This window comes from Mastomys coucha, unplaced genomic scaffold (assembly GCF_008632895.1).
Source record: "Mastomys coucha isolate ucsf_1 unplaced genomic scaffold, UCSF_Mcou_1 pScaffold4, whole genome shotgun sequence".
In the NCBI taxonomy this organism is placed as follows: domain Eukaryota; kingdom Metazoa; phylum Chordata; class Mammalia; order Rodentia; family Muridae; genus Mastomys; species Mastomys coucha.
The window spans coordinates 21,730,969-21,751,596 of record NW_022196910.1 but is presented as its reverse complement, the minus strand read 5'-3'; the positions used below and the strand labels follow the sequence as shown (position 1 = coordinate 21,751,596).

General features: G+C 44.6%; 2 protein-coding genes across 4 annotated transcripts in view; both read right to left on the bottom strand.

The window, feature by feature from the left end:
* The window catches only part of Nr2c1 (nuclear receptor subfamily 2 group C member 1), a 56,764-nt gene extending 51,807 nt beyond the window's left edge, over positions 1 to 4,957 (bottom strand). Inside the window, exon 1 of the mRNA XM_031349132.1 lies at positions 4,620 to 4,957. The gene's annotated coding sequence lies outside the window, so the exon portion shown is untranslated. The remainder of the gene's footprint in view (positions 1 to 4,619) is intronic.
* A 2,407-nt stretch (positions 4,958 to 7,364) lies between these two features.
* Positions 7,365 to 20,628, bottom strand: part of Fgd6 (FYVE, RhoGEF and PH domain containing 6) — a 120,125-nt gene continuing 106,861 nt past the window's right edge. For all 3 annotated transcript variants that reach the window (XM_031349437.1, XM_031349438.1, XM_031349439.1), the window contains exons 16-21: positions 19,227 to 19,370; positions 17,940 to 18,042; positions 15,403 to 15,530; positions 14,559 to 14,687; positions 13,315 to 13,463; positions 7,365 to 11,164 (exon numbers count right to left, since the gene is read on the bottom strand). In XM_031349437.1, the coding sequence (XP_031205297.1) occupies positions 11,128 to 11,164; positions 13,315 to 13,463; positions 14,559 to 14,687; positions 15,403 to 15,530; positions 17,940 to 18,042; positions 19,227 to 19,370 (690 nt within the window). In that variant the 3' untranslated portion in view covers positions 7,365 to 11,127. The remainder of the gene's footprint in view (positions 11,165 to 13,314; positions 13,464 to 14,558; positions 14,688 to 15,402; positions 15,531 to 17,939; positions 18,043 to 19,226; positions 19,371 to 20,628) is intronic.

The following is a 20,628-nucleotide window of genomic DNA, read 5'->3' as shown; positions in this document are numbered from 1 at the left end:
TGCTGTGTTGGGCAGGGCACTGCTCTGAGGTGAGACTCCACTGGAGAAGCCCTATGCTTCCTTTGCTAGTGGGGATTGGCTGCAGAAGCGGCTGCTTCAGGGGTAGGAATGTGCCCACTCCCTGCTCAGTGCTGGGACCTGTCTGCCTCGAAGCTCTGCAGGCCTTGTGCTTGCTGAGCGTGGTCTCTAAGAATTGCTGCTCTGTCCTTTTCCAGGAGCTGAATGTTCAACTGCAGCAAGACGAAAGCCCTGGAACAACATCCCCCAACCATCACTGCTGTGTGTGCACTTTATTTTATTTCTTAATTTATTTATTTTGATTTTTAGAGTCAGAGTTTCTCTCTGTCACCCTGGCCATTCTGGAACTTGCTTTGTAGACCAGGCTGGCTTCAAACTCAGAGATCCACCTGCCTCTGGCTCCAAATGCTGGGATTAAAGGCATGTGCCAGCACTGCCCAGCTATAAATGACATTTGAAAAATTTAACCACAAATGTAATTTCATAAACTAAAGCTAGCACTTATTTTAAGAATTATAAGCAATATTTACTTGTATTTTAGGACAACACTGTTTTTTGTTTGTTTGTTTGTTTAAGTTATGGATTATTGTTTTTTAAACAAAATCTCAATCATTTGATTTTACCAATGAAGACTCAGAAGCCAGAAGCTGGGGTGAAAGCCTGCTAGATCAGAGAGGCAGAGAAAGCACCCAGCTGACCTTCCCCCTCAGCCGACGTCCCAGGAGCAATGCCCCTCTCTCAAGCTGTCTCAAAAAAACCCTCCTTTCAACTGAATGTCTCTCCCTTCTACTTCCTGTATGTCTATTTGTCCTCCTGACTCCCTCTTACTCTGGTTTTTGCTTAATAATCCTATGTTCACTTCCTGTAAACTGGTTGCTTGCTCCACCTCTAGACCTATGGTTGAATTTATTTAACCCTGTTTATAATATTCAAGCAGAAAGCTCTTGAATTAAAGGCATGCATGCTAAGACTGAGCCACACCTCAACTAAAAATCAGGTTTTTCTAGTAAATAACACAATCTCTGGCAGGGTTCACAATGTGATCAAATACCCTCCAATGGAAAATGTTAATGGATAATTGTCTGACTCTTCCCAGCCAGGTTGTCGAACACCCAAAGTGATAAGAAAAAAATTAAGTCAAATCATCTTTGTAATATAGATTTATTTCTAATAATCATGATGATGGGAAAATAAATAAATAAATAAATCATAAAAATCCCTTGGCTTGATTTTTTTGTTTGTTTTTGGATTTTTGGGTTTTTTTGGCTTGATTTTTAATGAGGCCTTGGCTACAGAGAGCATGAAAGCAGCTGAATTACACCGTAATAATAAGTATGCAACACACTGCAATACACCAAAAGAATATTTCATAAATATTCTTAAAACTCTTGAAACTGTCCAACACAAGGGGAGACAAAGCCTGGACAGTTGTTACCATCAGTGAAAAGCATTTATTGGTATCCTACAAAGATTCCCATCTAACTGCAAAACCTGTGGGTGTGTACACATACAGTGGGTATATGGGTTACCATTAAAATGTTAGCAGTGGCTCACGGAAGAGGGGAGTCAATCAGCAGGTCCTGCTAAGAGAACCAAGGCTAGCGATGGAATTCTTAAGGTTTCCTTATTAAAAGGGAGCTCCCTCCGACAGAATTTCCAGAACTAATGCGACTAGTTCCATCACTTTCTTAGCAGGTTGAAGGGAAGTAATTCATCGAGATGCCACAGCCAGTATTTCTATTACAGTATAGCTGTTGCTTTAAAGATATGTGTAGGGAGGAAGCAGATCTGAAAAGTTGCTTTGCTGCCCTGTGGGGGAGGGGGGCAACAAGCTGGGAAGATATTAATCTTAACATCAGGGGATTTTTGTTTTTTGGTTTTTTTTAAACAAATGAAAGTTCACAGCTAAAAAGGTCTCCTTAAAGATCCTGCATAGAAGTTGATGGAGAAATTGTACAAGAGTATGCTGGCCTGTGACAGAATTTAAAGTTTGCAAGAAACAAATGTCCTTTCACTCCATCAGGAGTCACCTATGGCCAGAAAGTCTCAAGTGAGTTGTGCTTGGCAGGATTATTCATCAAAAAGCCATTCTCTTCACTCTGTTTTCCTACCCCAGCAAACAGACTCAGCTTCCAGAGCCCCCCAGCATGCAGAGGTGGCTTTCAAGACACTTGAGTTGGAAGGCTACTGAAATTGAAAGATGACATTGTATCTTGGTGGGACAGAAACCCGATTTGGTTAGGTTTTTTTTTTTTCCTCATAATGATTTATGGCTCTCAAAACTGTTATTTGTTGGCTAGTTTTTGAAATATCCAATGATTTAAATGTGTTGCTTCAAGGAAGTAACTGGAATATATTTATGTGAAAAGATAAAATTGAAAGTCTTACTAAACAAAATAGCTAACATGGAAAAGCAGGGTGAAAACGGGTGCTTTGGAGATGTTTACAGTAGAGATGACTTTTAATTGAAAATAACCTCCTTAGGCCGGAAAGATGGCTCAAAGGCTAAGAGCCTAAATTCCATTCCTCCACCCATATCGTGGCCCTCTACCCCTGTACCTCCAGTTCTGGGGTCTGAAACCCTCTACTGGCCCCCGGGAATACAGTACCCTTGTGGTATACTGAAATACATGCAGGCAAAACACTCATACACACAAATCATTTTTTTTTTTTCTGAAAACCTGATGGAGATAACCCTCCCCAGAAAGTCACAGTTCATATTCCTTTATACTATATAAAGGAATATATACTTTATACTTTATGCTATATGCTAAATATCAAGGTTTACAAAGCACACAGTCAGTCCAAGGAATTCCATACTTAGGGAATCCCAGAGGTAAACCATTAGCAGTTTATCATGCTAAACACAAACCCTGCTTCTGCAGCATACACCATTTCCTACCACACTTGTTTTACCTGACCTCTGAGACCCAGCTCAAATTCCATTCTACCCACTATTTCTGTACGACCACTGTATACAGTGTACAGAAAGAGTTAGCTGGGATTTAAGGACAGACTTCTATAGCTTCTGTTAATTCTTAAAACGTTTGAACAGAGGTCTATTTTTTTTTCTAGAGATGTTTTTTTAAAGGTTGTGTGTGTGTATGTGCGCACCCACAGCTATACAGAGGATCTTATAGTACTACTTATTGTATGATGTTTGTCTTTGCTATCACTGGGTTGGAATGACATACTTCACCACACCCACAATAGATTTTTAGGCTTTGTTGCCTTGTATGGTCCCCTTCAAAACCTTTCAACTCAAAGTGTTAACAGAGAATGATGAAATCAGTTAGGTTTATGGTCGCCATATGTTTTGTTTGTAGTGGATCCGAGTATCAAGTATCTTCCTTGATGACAGTGGAAGCAATATTAAAACAGCTTTTGAAACCAGAGTTAGGAGGCTCTAATGGGAACAGTACAGAAGCTCTAACCTGGAAACAGGAAGTTTGGTTACTGCCACCCTTTGACTATAAGTCTTTGGAACACCACAACTGGAAAAATTACATTGTATTCAAAAGTTCAAGATGCACACCGAAAGGTTACTGGACGTATTGCTACAAAGGACATAGTACCTTTCCTTTATCTTCTACACGTCTTCTGGAGTTTGGATACATAGTTTTCAAGCCTGTCTAGCCGAGAACTCCAGGTGACCTTTGCTGCTTTAGCCTCCCGAGTACTGGGATTATATGCATGCGTCACCAGCCAGTCTCCTTCCTACAGGTCATCCAGCCTCTCTGTTCTTTCTCAGCATTAAATGGTCCACAATAAACTCCCACTTTTCTCACCTTCCTGGAATCTTCTCCAATGTCCTTGAATTTCTGTCCCCCAAACTACAACTCCCAAGCCACCCTCCCCAAACGATTTCCTTTTTCCTGTTTGCTGTTTGGTTAGAACAGATCGATAATCTCTTTCCAAATTTACCAAAGTAGACACATAGTTTAAAGACAATCACTCAATCGGGTAGAACAAGCAGACACTGCTTTAAAAAACAAAGAAAAACCCCTCCCTCTAGAAGTCTAAGGACATACTAACAACTTCCAAGTGGTGGAAAAAGCCCTAAACGGGCTTTTAACTTCAAGTCTGTTTTGCTTGTCCTTTCCAGCTTAGGCTGGCCTGCTTAACTCCTGGGTAGGGGACATCTGCACATCAAGAGATGTTATCTACAGAAATTGGAGGCAGGGCTCCTAACAAAAGAACTACATGGAAGCTTTGATGTGGCCAGTGCAAGAGATAGCCCTAGGCCACCTTCCCTCAAAGATACAGCCTCAGAGTACTGCCGCAGGACCTCTCCACACAAGCAGAATCCTGAGCTGGAGGAGGCGTCATCCCGTAGCCCCGGGGTACAGGGCCCCTCCGGTCCCGCGCCCCGCAGCTCCCTGCCCTGCACCCACCACGCGCGCAGCCCCGGGGCGGGGGAAGCGGCGCCGAGACGGAAGCATTCCCTGTGGGTGAAAGGTCACCGGCCCGGCCCGGCCTCCCATGGCTTAGGGCAGTCCGCTAGCGCCCAGGCACTCCGGCATTCGGGAGCTGGGACTACCGGGGACGCGGGCGCTCGGGCCACGACGCTCGGCGGTTGGGCCGCCCCGCACCCGACTTACCCCTCCCGCCGCGGCGGCCGCTGGGCTGGAGAGAGCAGAGGCGAGGGGACCCGAGGCCGAGGGGACGGGGGAGCTTTCTGAGTTTGTGGATTTGGGGGTGGGGGTCAGAGTTCGTGACCCCACCCTCGGCTTGGCGGTGCGCGGTGCTCTTGGCGCCTGCGCATTAGCGTGCTGGAGAAGCGGCCGGCAGTGGTGACGTTCCCTGGGCGAAGCCGAGGGCCCCGGAGTCCAGCGGCGGTTCTGGAAGTCGATTGCCCCCTGCAGGTGTGGAGGGAGACCGCCGCTGCAGCTGCATGTCCACCCGATGCCCTGTGAGGATGATAACAAGTTCTTCCAATACCTGCAACTCTGGTGCCAGGCCTCGGCGGGCACGTGCACCCGAGTGTACACACCCAAACACACGGAATTAGAAACCAAGGACGACCGAGGGCTGGAGAGATGGCTCAATGGTTAAGAGTACTCGTGGCTCCTCCAGAGAACTCGGTTTGATTCCTAGCCCCCCCACCTGGCCTGTGATCATCTTCTGTAACTTCAGTTCCATTGGATTTGGTGCCCTCTTCTGTGCACAAACTTGTGTTTAGACCGAACACCCTATACTAAAACTCTTGAAAGGAAGGAAAGGAAGGAAGGAGGGAGGGAGGGAGGAAGGGGGAAAAAAAGGACAAGTCTTTTGAAACCAGGCCTGTCGGAGCCCGGACTGGTCTTTTAACTAGTAATCCTCCTGCTTCCCTCTCCAGTGCTGTAGGTTTTTTTTTTTTTTTTTTTTTTTTTTTTAATTCATTTATTTGAGTGTTTTACCTGCCTATATGCCTGGATGCCTGGTACACCACAAGTGTGCCTGGTCCAGTTGGAGGCCATCAGATCCTCTAGATCTTACAGATGGTTTTGAGTGGCCACGTAGGTGCTCAAAATTGAACTTGGGTCCTCTTATAAGAGCAGCCAATGCTCTTTAACAGCTGAGTCATCTCTCTTGCCCCTTAAAGGAAGTTTTAATTTGAGAAATAATAAACAACCTAATTGGTCTGGGATAGATGTCTTTAATGTCTGCAAAACTGGACTTTGTTATGGGCACTCTCTTAGATTAGTTCACCAGTGCTAAGGAGTCTGTGTAGGGCCCAGGAAAGAACACCCTGACCCTGACTTGACCCAAGCCCAAGACCTTGTCCCAGAATCTGATCACAGAATCCCACCAATCCTCAGCTTGTGCCACATAATCCTCCTATTGCAGGCCACCCTGGAAAACTCCACACCCCAAGAAACCCTATATCAAGCCCATTTTCTGCTCAGTTCCCATAAGCTTCTTGAACAGGCAGCCACCCTCCTGGGTTTTTCCCTCCCAGTAAATCTCGTGTGAGGTTTGTTGTGTGGCGTGGATGTGACTTTGTGGTATTCCTTGGCTCACAGTGGGCCAGGTTAACTTTTCCAGAAGAGCTCTAACATCATGATTTGGGGAACCTTCCCCCTGCCTGAGCAGAGCTATAACACAGTCTGCCTAGAACCCAATCACAGAGAACTTCCCAGCAATGTGAGAACAGACTGAGGCAAAATCGTGTCAAACTTTACCTGACTGTCTTTATCAAAGAGCAAGAACACAACTACTACTGTGTACCTTATGTTCCTAAGGGCTACTTATTGTCCATTTTGCTAGACGATGTGTCCCCAGATAGTTGACAATTCCTGTTGGTCAATAAAGATCTGCAAATTGAAAGGTCACGAGTAGAACATTACATTCTGACAGTGGTCACCTGTGGCAGGAAACTCTGGTCTGTACTTTAGGTACTATATGGTTCAGACTTTGACGTGATCTGGAAGTTTCCTCTGCATCGAGATAAACTCTGTAGAAAAGCAGCCAGATTCAGGGCAGAAACCTAAGCTGGGAGTGCAGGGAAACCAAAACTTTCTTGTGCTAGGTTAAATAATTGTCCCTTATGTTCCTGCTGCCTCATGCCTATAATCTTAGCCCTTGAGAAGCAAGGATGGAGAAACAGGAGCTCAGTCAGTTTGAAGCTAGCCTGGGCTGCATCTCTAAGAAAATATTACTGTTTCTCTCTGGAATTAAGTATTTAGACATAGAAAAAGAACTTGCAACCTTCCCTACCATTTGGAACTGATTCATGCTCAGTTCTCTACCTCTTAGTCTACCTCTGCCTTTTAGCATTGCTCAGATGCCCATAATGCAGCCTTTCCAATAACCTCAAGCTGGTCCCAAAGGTGAACACGATGAAAGCACACTAGATTCGAGGGAAAAGTATGCTCACAACGTTCTCTTTATTCTCCAAAGGGATGCTGGGGTTACCATGGTTACCACTCACCTCCAGTTCATGAACTTAAGTCACAAGAAGTTGACTTATTGAAACCTGGACACAGTGGCTCCTGCTTGTGATGCTAGTACTTGGCAGGAAGGTTGTTGTGAGTATTTGGTGTGCCTGGACTACAGGGTGAGACCCTATCTCAAAGCAACTATATGAATAAATCAGTCTTAGAAACAGAAGCTGCTCTAAAGGATTGCTCTAGGTGACCTGTCTCTCTTGGTCACGCTCTAGAAAAGGGGGGCCAGTAAGGTTCATCTTAAAGGTATGGCTTAGAAGACTTTGTCAAAGTGGGGCTGGGCAGCACATACCTACAAACCCAGTTACTAAGGAGGCTGATGTGGAAAGTCTGAACACTGAAGGCCACCTTGGACTACACAGTATCAAAGAATGAGGACAAACTAAAACCTCTAGTAAAAAGACTTCGCACCAGCAGTAGATATTACAGGACATTTATTTTGTGTGAATTATAATACATATTAACATTATTTACAATGCTATTCTTATTTATAATTGATCTGCTTATGAACAGTAAGATACAAACCATTATCACTTTCTGTAAAAAAAAATGTTTTGAGAAAAACATTAAAATGATTAATTTCTGAAATTGGTTCTTACATGCAGAAAATAACTCCACAAAAGGGGAAAATTGGATCCCTTCACTCCTCAGCTCAAAGGAAAAAACAATATTTTGATATTTAGTCTTTTAAAAGCTCTTACCACCTTTAACTTCTTTTTTCTAGCAGGCAAATTCCCATTAGAAACACTGCTGTCTTTGCTGTGTGATAAATAAACCTGCTTCCTTGCTTAAAATCCTTCCCCATAGTAACTAACTTTTCCTATAAGGGGAAACACCATAGATTTTCATTTAGAAAATAACATTAAAAGTGGCGTATGCTCCAGAGTATGTGTACCAAGGATACTCTTTAGGGACCCACAGAAGGTATTTGACTCAACAAGCAAACACTTATTCACGGCATGTAAGACATCCTTGTCGGATGTAGGCCACCTCCAGTGAACAAGGTAAAGTGTTTTCAAGAACAAAACACAGCAGGAATGATGAGAGTGTTTATGAGCTGATGATTACAGAAACCAGGAAAGAGAGGACAAATAGTCTAAAGGACAGGAGAATAGGACCCCATCACTGGCAAGTGTCACACAGCAAAGGGCAGAGCTGGGTTGATTGACATGAGAAAGGCCAAAGCATACCAAACGGCTGGGAATGCCACTGAAGCTCACAGGAATAGGGATTAAATCAGAGTTCTGCAGTACATAGGGCCTCCTACATAGTGGGCGAGTGTGGGCCACTATGGCTCAGAGGGAAAGCTATAGCACCCATAAGGGATGTAAGAGCAGAAAAATGAAGATGGGAAGGACAAGATAGACTCAGAGTCAGATTCCAGAGGTCCACGTGGTGTCCTGAAGAGTACAGACTTGAACGGGGAGAAAGCTGGGCGCTAGTCTTGCCTTGAATGTGGGCTTGCAGGAAGGTGAGGAGAGTGGATCAGAGGGCTTTGGAGTCAACGTCAGTGGTAGCAGGAGCTGTCTTGGGAAAAACAGTGGAAGTCTTACCCAAGGCAAAACCCCTGGGAAAAGCTGTCTTCAATGTATTCAATTATAGCTGCGAAGATCCAGGAGAAATGCATAGAATAAACATAGTATCTATCCTTAAGGATCGTGGAGTACAGTGAGGTAGGCCTTACTTCTGGACATGCCAGCATTTTGACTACAATGAGCACAATGGAAGGGAGTTTAAGGCATAGCCCCATATAGTGATAATTGCATTAGGTTCTCAAATAGGAGGCTTCCCCCACAGCCTACTATGTATCTGGCTAACAAAAACATACTTCTGAGTTGTTTTCCTCAGTGCTGTGTTATAAATCAAAGTGGGGTTGTCTGACATCGCTTTTATAAAAAAAAAAAAAAAAAAAAAAAAGGTCAGTAAATACTTAAAGAGTCAAGCCTCTTACTGCAGAAAACATGGGCTGTCAGAGAAAACCACTGATCAATACAGGTTACATCAAAAATGAAAGAGGTTCAGAAACGTGGGATAATGTCACAAATGTCCTTTTCATTCATTCTCTAGGGAATCTGGGGTGGGGGTCATCTTCTGTTTTAGCTGCTGCAAACTAAGAGCACTCTGGGGACACTGCTGGGGAATGTCTCAGGGGTAGAGGGTCTGCATAGAGACCCTGGGCTCAGAAATATTTTTAAAAGTAGCTTCATGGCAAATTTTAAATATATTCTTATAAAATGCCATTGAATAAGCCAGGTAAATGTACGGTTGACAGTCTTTAGTAAGTTATGAAGGGATCAGGGGACAGGGAACACAAACTTACTCCACATTTAGAATGTCTTAGGGGAGGGGTCACGATCTGATAGCATTCTGTGAAATTGTACAGGGCTTCAAATTACGCCATGGCCAGAGACATCCAAGAAAAACTGGACCTGCTACCTCTAGGTCTGCTTTATCTGCAGCAAATGGCATCCAAAAGGCCTCATGAAGGTGTTCAGGATGAAAACATAGTATTCTGAATATACTTCTCTACTGCTGACATCACACTAAAAACCATATATAAAGAAGCAGGAAATTCTTGCAGCCTTTCATAGGATATTTTATGGATAACATTGCCTTTTAGCTGATAGTTTAAGCTCAGTCGGCAAAATATTTAAACACTGATGCAATTTTAAGCATAACTTCATTCTCCTGCTGCTAAGCAACAACTTTACGTGCAAGAGGGTTTGCAGGTTAAACGATAAGTACGCCAGAATTAAGAACATGAACCTTTCCTATTGAGGGACACTGACTGATAAGATCCATGTGGCAGCACAGATCTAAATTCCTAGGATATGGGAGCTGAGGCAGGGTGGTGAGCATCAGGTTAGCCTGGGTGTCTTAAAAGGGGCAAAGAACAATGGGGCGGGGGATGTCGGGGCATGGAGAAGAGAGGGAAGAAGAGGAGGAGGAAGAATAAAAGGAGGAAGAGGAGAAAGAGGAGGAGGAAGAAGAGGGGGAGGAAGAGGAGGATGAAGAAGAGGAGGGAGAAGGGGAAGGAGAGGAGGAAGAGGAGGAGGAGGAAGAAGAGGAGGACAATGACAACACTTTAAACGTCAAGGGGAACAAATCAAAGTAGCATAAAATTTCCTTAAAAAAAAAATAGTGGTTTCTGATCACTTGTAAAATACATGTTATAGAAAATGTGACATCCTTTTAGATATAAATACAACCACTGACTTGCCTCAAAACTCTTAAGAATAATAGAGGGTATTAGGTAACCTGTTACCTGCCATATTCTGTTTCTTAAAACATTAATCACTGAGCTTGGTGGTACATACATGTAATCCTAGCAGTTGAGAAGCCATGAGTCACAGGCTAGCATGGGTTACACAAGTTCCAGGCCAGCCTGGGTTCCAGCATGGGCTTCTGTTTCAGAAAACGAAGAGAAACATCACATTGACACTGCTCTGGCAGTTTTAAATAAAGACTGGGCATGGTGGTACAGGCCTGGGACTCCAGTTGCTCAGAGGTCGAGGTGGGAATGTTGCAGCTCAAGCTTTGCCTAAGCTACACAGTTAGTTCTAGGCCAGCCTAGCAACTGGGAAGATCATATGGGGTATGGGAGTTTGGGGGGCTGTGGAAAATGTTATCAGTACTGACTCTGCTGGGATTTCATTTCACAGTTACTGAGGTAGAAGCTGGCAATGTGCATCTCTACTGCAATATAAAAAATTCCACCTAAGTTTAGTGACTCAAAAATACTCATTTTCATCAGCAATTTTAAAATTGCAACTTCTAAACAAAACACTGAATGGAAATTTATGCTTAATGTGTGTGCTTTACTTATAAAGATTTACCCACAGTGAAAGTGTCATGATGTAAGGCAGAGACAACAGCGTGGACGGCACATCATCAACAGTATACAGAATACAGTATTACAGTAAGTTCCCAGTCTCTAAACAGTACATTAGGATTCAGTGTGAGTCTCAGAAACAATTCTGACCAGCAAGTAAACATTAACATTTTAATAAATAACATACATTAGGAACTGTATATATCTAACAAAACAATCTATATCATAACGACTGTGGGTGGATTTGTCTTGGCGATGTTCGTTTATACATGGCTTTTGAGTAGCTTTTAATCCATTCTGCTGAACCTCCACCTTGTTGGAACCTCAGAGGAAATGCAGCCCGTGCTGCTACAATACTGTGCCCTCCTGAAATGCGTCTATCCACCTGGTGATGAGAGACATCAGTTAGGCCTGCGAATTCAGCCGTGTGACACTAAGGTCTCCCCTCCACTGGAGTTCTTACATACAGGGTGCTAGCTACCCTTTATTTGGTAACTTGATCCAACGGTTTTGCCTGGAGAGTGCGTTCTTTGTGGCATCACTACCTCACATGTGAATGTTCTAACTTGTCCTAGAATGAGTGAGGAGGCACAGTAGGTAAAGGTGCTTGCCACCAAGCATGACAGCCTGAGTTTAGTCCCTGGGACCAACCTGATGGAAGGTGGGAACTTGCTCCTGAAGACTATCCCTCTCACCCCACACTGACACTATATGGATGCAGACAAACAATCAAGAAATGTCAAGCCTGTCTCTCTCTCCCTCTCTCTCTCCCTCCCCCCCCCCCCCCCGTGAGTGTACGTACGTGTGTGTGTGTGTGTGTGTGTGTGTGTGTGTGTGTGTGTTTACTTGGCGATGGAAGAGGTTTGTCAACAAAAGCCCTTATTTCAACGCCTTTCCTCTCTCTCAAATGTCCTGACTCAGTTAGTTTTGGAAACTAGCTATAGTGTTGTTTTTCCCCTTAACTCTACCAACCAAAATTCTCTCTTGTATATCCCTTAAACCAAACTTGTTCCATATTTCTCAATGAAAGGAAACTGATCTGGCATTTAGTCTAGTTTAAGATCAAAAATTTACATACAACATAAAAAGCTTTCCAAAATCTCACAGAAGTCATCAGAAATCCTTCAGTCTAAAAGCCTCATCTGGTAGCACACAGCTGCAGCTACTGAGGAGACCTTTAGGCTGGGCCCATTTGCTCTCTGAACTCCTGGACCCTACTCCACCCCCACACTTACTAACAAATGACTTTATACAGTAACTGATTATAGAAGAAGGACTAGAGTGCTATGAACATCTGAAATCACTAAACCTAAGAGTAGCTCATAACACATTCAGCTCGAATGCCAAGGACAGGATTTCCAATACAACACATTTTAGGTGCAAACAGCTTAGGTTATACTTCAATAGAATGCTTTTAAGAAGTCCCACAGGGGCAAGAGAGATGGTGCAGCACTTATGAGCACCAAATGCTCTAAAGGAACCAGATTCAGTTCCCAGCAGCCATCTGGTGGCTTACAACCAGAGGATCTGATCATCCCTTCTGACCTCCACCAAGCACACATGTGGTGCACAGACACAGACACACACAGACACAGACACACACACACAGACACACACACACAGACACACACACACAGACACAGACACACACAGACACAGACACACACACAGACACACACACAGACACACACACACAGACACACACACAGACACACACACAGACACACACACATAGACACAGACACACACACAGACACACACACACAGACACACACACACACACACACACACACAGAAACAGCTAGACATTGCCGCTTATCCTAAAACAGCTGGAGGCAGGGGCATCATTCAGAGTATAGCCCTATGCCTGGTGGGTACTCAGGAACATATGTAACTCTAGCGTGTTAGCTCTTTATTGCCTACAAGATGGCCCTCCGAGCTTATACTTGTATCCCCAAGCACTTAACTCAAGCTCAGAAAACATTAACAACCCTTGCTGAAAGCACCTTTGTGAGGCCGACTAAATCAAACGGGAGGTAAGCTGAGCTTTCGAGCTGAGGGGGCCTTTGCGTCACAGACACACAGCTGCAGAGAGTCTCCAGAGAAGTTGAGATTGTTGCTGGCCAGCCTTGACCGCTGAACATACTGTTTTTCCTTCTACTGGAAACAGCCTGTGAGCCTCCTAGTGTGTCCGACTTTCCCTGCAGAGTAGCAAGCTAGCCAGCAGTTGTTTTTAAGTCCTGCTGGTCCACAGAATAACTAGATGGGGGAATTGTGTCCTCTCTGAAGGAGGGGGCTGGCACTTGCATGTCCGCCTCCCTCAGCAGAGTGCCAAGTGTGTCCTCCCAGGCCATGTGCAGACAAACAGTATGGACGGGACCACCCGTCTTCTGTTTTAAAATGATCTGAATAACAGATTAAATCCTTCCAGTTTGGATCTCTGATTTAAATTCTGAGCTGTTCTCTGTGGTTTTAAAATGCCATTTAAAACAACAGCTTGAAAGCTCCTGTAGAAAAGGGAACTGCATTACTTACCTCTGAGCAGAGTGGGCATCGTCCGCCTTAAATACATAGAACACCATGCCTTTGTGCAATAGCTGAAATACTTTAGACTCGGAATTCTCGTCTTTGACTTGAGTGACAGTAAATCCTAATAAAGGCTGACTTTCCAAAGCTGCCACATCCTAATTTAAAAACAGACAAAGGGAAGACAGGCTTTTAGACTGTGGTATAATGTAGGTTTGAAAGGTCTTGATTTGTAGAGCTCAATTTCATACACAACTCAGTACTTCCAACTACTTATTTTTACTTAATGAGCAGCGAGCCACCTACTCGCTACCTGCCAGCTCCCAACCTGCTCATAGCCATTAGATTATGGTTTCCACTGTAGCCAAGGAAAGAAGGTGACCATTCTTCATTCGATGGAGGGAAACACACACACTTAGAGTGGTAAGTGACTCTCATCTAGGTCCCGCCCAGGAACTCTGGGACTCTTGCTGGTTGGATATAGAGGGTCTCAACTCTATATCCCAAGCAGACCTGGAACTCACAGTAATTCTCCTGCTTGGATTCTCTCTGCACCATATCTGCTCCTCTCTTCCTCCTTTTCAGAGTCTCATGTAACTCAAGGCAGCCTCAGACTCCCCATGTAACTGAGGCTGACCTTAACTCCTGCTTTTCCCTTCCAGACTGCAGGCATACGCTACCACACCCAGCTGCCCTGGAGGTTTTTATAGGCTGCTGAGACAGAGGTCACATGAGGTAAGAAGGCAGGACCCCTGGACAGCTAAGGAGAGTTGGTGACAAAGCGTATCTTATTTGTGCTGATGCCTGATCAGTACAAGCTGAGGACACTCGAGAGAGGCTGGAAAGAGGGCACTCTCTGCTTTGTGTGAAATAGCAGTTCCATGGTAACAAAAGCACTGGCATTTTTCAGTACTCTGGGAAACTCCTAACACTTGAGTAAGAACTCATAGGAAACAAGAATAATATTGTTCACATTAAAAGTACTAGTAACAGGCCAGGCACGGTGGCTTACACTTGTAATCCCAGCACTGGAGAAGTTGAGGCAGGAGGATGACTATGAGTCTGAGGACAACCTAGGCTAAATGGTAAGTTAGAGACCAACCCAGGCTCCAAGATGAGTCTCAAAAGCCAAAGAGCAATAAAACAGCAACTCCATCTCCTGGCGCCTAAAACAGTGCTTGCTGGGCATACCCAGGGCCCCACCCATAACACTAAACCAAGACCCCAAAGTCACTCTTAAGAGTCCCTCTTACCTCGCTTGCAGCGTATGTATAGAGTACTTTGTTTTTGATGACAAACCATAAGTGTTTCCATGGCTTTTTATTGCCTTTGGATCTGTAGAGGTAGCCACTCATAGTGGAGTCTTCTGTGTTTGCTGATACCTAGAAAAGCAAGTCCTACATGTAGTTCAGTGGTTCCCAGACTACCTTTCAAGAACAACAAACACCACAATAAAGAGCATAGTTACTTGCAACCACAAGCTACTGAAAGCCACAACTATGACAACATGTCAGAACAACACTGGGTTTTCTCTGTATTTGAGGGAGTGCAGTAAAGAAATGTGCCAACATGGCCGCTCCATGATCTGGTTAAGGTTTTTATTGTGGATATGAGAAAGAAGCCAGAGGCAATCGGAAGAGTCCAGAGCAGAGACAGAAAGGAGGAGACTGAACTTGGCCAGCAGACTAGGCAGGGCCAGGGCTATCTGCTGGAGAAGGGAGAAAGGCACAGGCTAGAGAGGACTGAGAACAGCTGGCGCAGGGCAGAGTGAGGACAGCCGGGCTGTAGGAAGCCTGTGAGCTGGAGGAGCTCAGGGAGGAGAAGGAGATGAGAGGAGCCAGGATGCTAGCATGGACTCTGGGATGCAGAACAGGTACTTGTGATGCTGAAGGAGTCTGGAGATCAGCATGCACTCCGATCTGCTGTTAAGCACCCAAAATTCTCTGCAGCTATCTTGTCAATGACTGGGGTCATAAAATGAAGAAAAACCCCAAGGCATCCGCCATATCCACCAGAGGATCAAAACTGATGTCCTCATGGGAAATGGTACGACTCTTGATGAAATGCAGCCCCATCAGGTTTAACAGAAACACTTACTTCTTTGAGAGCAGCGGGGATTTTCTTCTGTTTCCTCCCTGACGGGATGCTATGTAAGACTGAAGACAAGGCACTTGAAGGAGACTTGTGATTTCCAGGAGACCCAATCCTAGGGGACAGCTGGTGATCTGTAAAAGAGCAAGTACGCTATTGTGGCAAGCAAGGGTAAGCACTCAGAATCGCTACTAAAATCAGTACATAGCAACACACAAGATGCCCATAAAAGGGCTCTCGAGAGACGAAGGCAGAAGGCGAGGACTGAGTGGGAGCTCAGTTGATTGTACATAGACGTCTTGAACTACAAATCATGTGAAAAGACCACATTTCTGTGTCCTTAGGATTTTGAGAGAGTTAGGGACACAGCTCAGTGACAGAGTGCCTGCTTTGTGTGCCCAATGGCTTATGTTAAGTCCTCAGTACCAAAAGGTAAAGTAACAATTCCTTGAGAGGGGCGTGGGCCTGGCCCATGCCTGTCACGCAGCACTTGAGAGATGGAGGCAAGAGGACCAGCAGGTCAAGGTCTACTCTTACTTACCCTAGCAAGTCGCCCTCAACCTGAGCTACACAAGACGGAGTCTCAATAAACCATAAATCAAATCAGTTAATTCTGAAACATACAAGGACACTGTCAATCTTACAAACTTCCTCACTGACTTAGAGGTTGATATAGACAATGGCAGACATGTATGAACCAGAACATCTGCTTCTTGAATAATAAAGCTGGAGCAACATGGGGTAGGGGTAGCTCCAAGGGATTTGGAATGCTGCTTAGGCCAGGGAAGGATGCGAACAGGCTGTCCTCATGGCAATCTATCTGCTTCAGCCCTCCCACCTCTTCCCCCACCCCCGTCCCCCCAGTGCTGGATTTCACATGTGAGCCACACTCCCTGGCTCTAAGTCAGTCATCTTTGTTCAGCGCTTTTGCTGTACCTGGTGCTAAGGATAAAGCCGAGAGCCTTGCGCGCACGAGGCAGACGCTTTTCACTGTGTCACATTCCTCATAGGATGCAGGAAGAGGAACTTGCCGCATGGTATTATTACAGTGTCACTTGTATAACGGTTGACACAAAGAGAACAAGTGGGACGTTTTTGAGATGGAATTGACAAGATCTAGTGACCAAGCAGAGCTGGGTGGTGAGAGAGGAATGTTTCCACTTCACATTGGTTTACCCAGAGAACAAAGAAGGGAATGCCCAACAAAGAATACACTGCGTGTCTTCAAAAACCTACACAAACTTTAACTATTCACCTGTAAAACCTAGGATTCCAAACTAGCATGGCACCTACTGAGTCACATGGACAGTCCTCTTTCCTAACAAGCTGTGTGTCATGGACATGCAGGAGGATGCTTTTAGAATTTAGATCCTATAGATTGCAGAAATTTAAAGTAAAGACTTGGGCAGGCCTCTTAGCTGGGTTTACTTTGCTTTGTGGCAAGCGATGCTTGCAGATACTGAGTGGGTGGATATGAAAATACCTTGTAGTTGTTCAAGGTATCCTTGGAAGGCTGAGAGTTCGAGGCTAATGTGGATTACACAAAGAACTCATCTCAATAAATAAATCAATAAAAACCCAATCATCCAGTGAAGTAGAACTCACTAACCAAGTGCCAGCTAGTGAGTTTCCATGCTACATTACCTTGCAGATAGAAACATCTGGGAACAGCACTTGCTTCAGACCTGCAAAGCTTTGGGTCTGGTCCCTTGTACTTCCGGTGGGTGGAGGGGAAGAAAGAAAGGAAACACCATCTCAAAAGTGAAAGACGGTGGGGGCTGGAGAGATGGCTCAGCGGTTAAGAGCACTGACTGCTCTTCCAGAGGCTCTGAGTTCAATTCCCAGCAACCACATGGTGGTTCACAATCATCTGTAATGGGATCTGATGCCCTCTTCTGCTGTGTCTGAAGACGACAGTGTACTCACATACATAAAGTAAATAAATCTTAAAAAAAGAAAAAGAAAGAAAGAAAGGAAGGGAGGAAGAAAGAAAGACAGACGAGGGCTAGAGAGATGGCTCAGTGGTTAAGGCAGGACCCGGGTTCGACTCTCAGCACCCACATATAGGCTTACAACCATTCTTAACTCTAGTTCCAGGGGATCCAACACCCTCTTCTGACCTCTGAAGGTGCCACACATGCATGTGGTCACTATATATGGTATACTAAGATGCTCATTCAGGCAAAACACTCATGCACATCAAAATAAATGAATCTCAAAGAATATAAATGAAACATTATTTAGTAAACTGAAACCTCAACGTAGCTCACAAGTTAAAGTTACCTTCTGTGTTAAGCATTTCATTCTGTAATAATAATTCAATAATTAGCTTTCTTAGTAGAACCATTTCACATTGCTCAAAAAAAAAAAAAAAAAAAGGTTTAGTCCAATTTCTCTTGGAATTACCATACAACTCAAGTCAGGGCATAATCGGCATTAAGACAAGCCCACACACACACTAGCACACCACACATGGTTCTTTTGGAAGGCTGAAAGTATCTGAGCATTTGGACAGTTTGGTTAAATGTTTACTTCTACGTTACCTAATTTCTGTAGCTCTTGGAAGCAGTGCTCGCACACTCTCGCCGGCCGCCCCTTCAGGTAATCTAAGCCCCACTTGTTTGATGAGCAAGCTTGGCACACAATCTGAAAACACATTGAAATTATTTCATTCAGAAAAACTTCTGATTACAAGCTATTAAAATAAAAAAAAAAGGGTGCAGTTTATAGCACTGTCCTTTTTCAACACAGTTTGACAATCACTAAGTTTCACTTATCTCACGGTGTTCTGGCATGTAGTGAGCAAGCTTACAGGACCACACTTGAGAGGCTACACATAGGTCCTGAGGGCTTGCTTCACAATAATGTGCTAACACAAGCCTTCAGAACACCACCTAGTGTGTAGGAACTTCTGTCAGTCTCGCTGACCACCCCTGATCCTAAGCATCATCCCTCAGCATCCCTAAGCATTGTTGCCATAACAACCTGCAAAAATACCAGTCAAAAAGAGCTCTGTTACTGTGTTCATTCTGCTAAAGACATTGAACTGGAAATATCTTCTAAGGACCTATGTGTTGTTGAAGTTCCCACTTGGGAGGGTGGCAGAAACTTTAAAAGGTCACTAGGGTGCTGGACCTTCAAAGAGAGGCTGGGGACATTTCTTCCACTTTCAAGTTAGTGGCTTTGCCCACTACATGCTCTCACCATGACATGCTGCCCTAACCCCAACACTAGTGGCCAATTGTCTTGAGCTTAAAGTCCCAAAGTGTAAGGCAAAGTAAAAGTTTCTCTTTGTAAGTTCATTTGCTGGGGTAGGCATGAGGGCACACACCTCTGATCCCAGCAGCCAGGAGGAAGAGGCAGGTGGAGCTCTGTGAGTTCAAGGTCAGCCAAAGCTTCATAGAGACCTTCCTACTGACCTTGTCTATAGGAAGATGGCTAAACTGTAGTATAAATATGAGTCTACAGAACTGGGATTTGGTTTGTGTTTTAAGAGACAAAGGTTGGCCTTGAACTCACTGAGATCCTCCTGCTTCAGCTTTCTGAGGGCTGTGATTAGAGGCAGGTGCCACCATACCTGGCTGAGTTTCCATTTTTTAATATAATTCTCTTTGACTGCAGCAGTACTGTAACTGTGGGTGGAGAGCAGAGGACAGGGAGGCCCTAAAAACACTCCCTACTCCAACCCCAAACACAGATCAGACGACATCTCTGCTTTCACTAACACTGTCTTTCCTGGTTTGCATACTACAGGGACTTCTGAGGGAAATCCTTCCTCACTGTGCACAGCCCACAGACATCACGACAGGGATGGATGCTGGCCCTCTGACCTTCCCACAGGCTCTGCAGTGGTGTCTTCTCCAGGTCAGGGTGAATTCACTTGTGCAAATCATACACATGGTGGCTCTGGTATCAGGGATCCAGATGGGAGCCTTTGTCCCGAGAGGGCTAACTTCTTCTTTCCTTTCTGAGTCCTGTAGAAGCAGAGTGGCTGATTACTCTGTGTACACTGCCTGTGATAGAACCACATCTTTTCAGTAGGCTTCTACAATGGTGATGGCATCAGTAAGGGGGTGTGAGGGAAAGTGGGCTAGCGTATTTCTCGAGACCTCAGTACATTGACATTAGATACACTTCAAAATCCTCTGCTGCAAAACCATCTGTGAAAGATGCTAGTGGTACTAGGATGCTCAGCTTCTTCCTTAACTATGCATATCCCTGCTCCCTACAGTGAAAGCTGGGGATGGAGCTGGTGGCAGAACTAGGTCTAAGTTCCTGAGATCAATCCCTACATCACACAGAGACACACACTCACTCCCCATACACACTCCCACAGGCACATACACATAGACACACGGATACAAAAACACAGAGATACAGAGACACACAGGACACTGCCCAACACATTCCCATGGATACACACACACATACCAAGTAAAATTCCTACACTTCAGTTTTACAACTAGGAGAAACTATGAGGGATACATGCCTCCTCCCATCCATCTCTGAGAAACAGGTTCCTTTTCTAAACCTCTGTGTGGTTAAATGTGAAGCAAAAAAAAAAAAAAAAAAAAAAAAAAAAAAAAAAAAAAAAAAAAAAAAAAAAAAAAAAAAAAAAAAAAAAGCCCAGAAGTTCGGAATACACAAAGAACAACCCACAAACCACAAGAAACTCAAGAAGGAGAAAGACCAAAATGTGGACATTTCATTCCTTCTTAAAAGGGGGGACAAAATACCCACGGAAGGAGTTGCAGAGACTAACTATGAAGCAGAGACTAAAGGAAGGACAATCCAGCCTGATATAGCTGTCTCCTGAGAGGCTCTGACAGTACCCAACTAATACAGAAGTAGAGGCTCAAGGCCATCCATTGGACTGAACACAGGGTCCCCAGTGAAGAAGTTAGAGAAAGGACCCAAGGAGCTGAAGGGTTTGCAGCCCCTTAGGACAAACAACAATATGAACTAACTAGTACCCTCAGAGCTCCCAGGGACTCAACCACCAACCAAGGAGTACACATGGTGAGATTGATTGCTCTGGCAGCATGTGTATAGTAGAGGATTGCAAAGTCGATCATCAATGGGAGGAGAAGCCCTTGGCCCTGCGAAGGTTCTGTGCCCCAGTGTAGGGGAATGCCAGGGCCAGTAAGTGGGAGAGGGCGGGGTGGCAAGCAAGGGAGGGGGGAGGCAACAGGGGTTTGTTCTTGTTGATTTTTGTTTTTGTTTTTTGGGGGG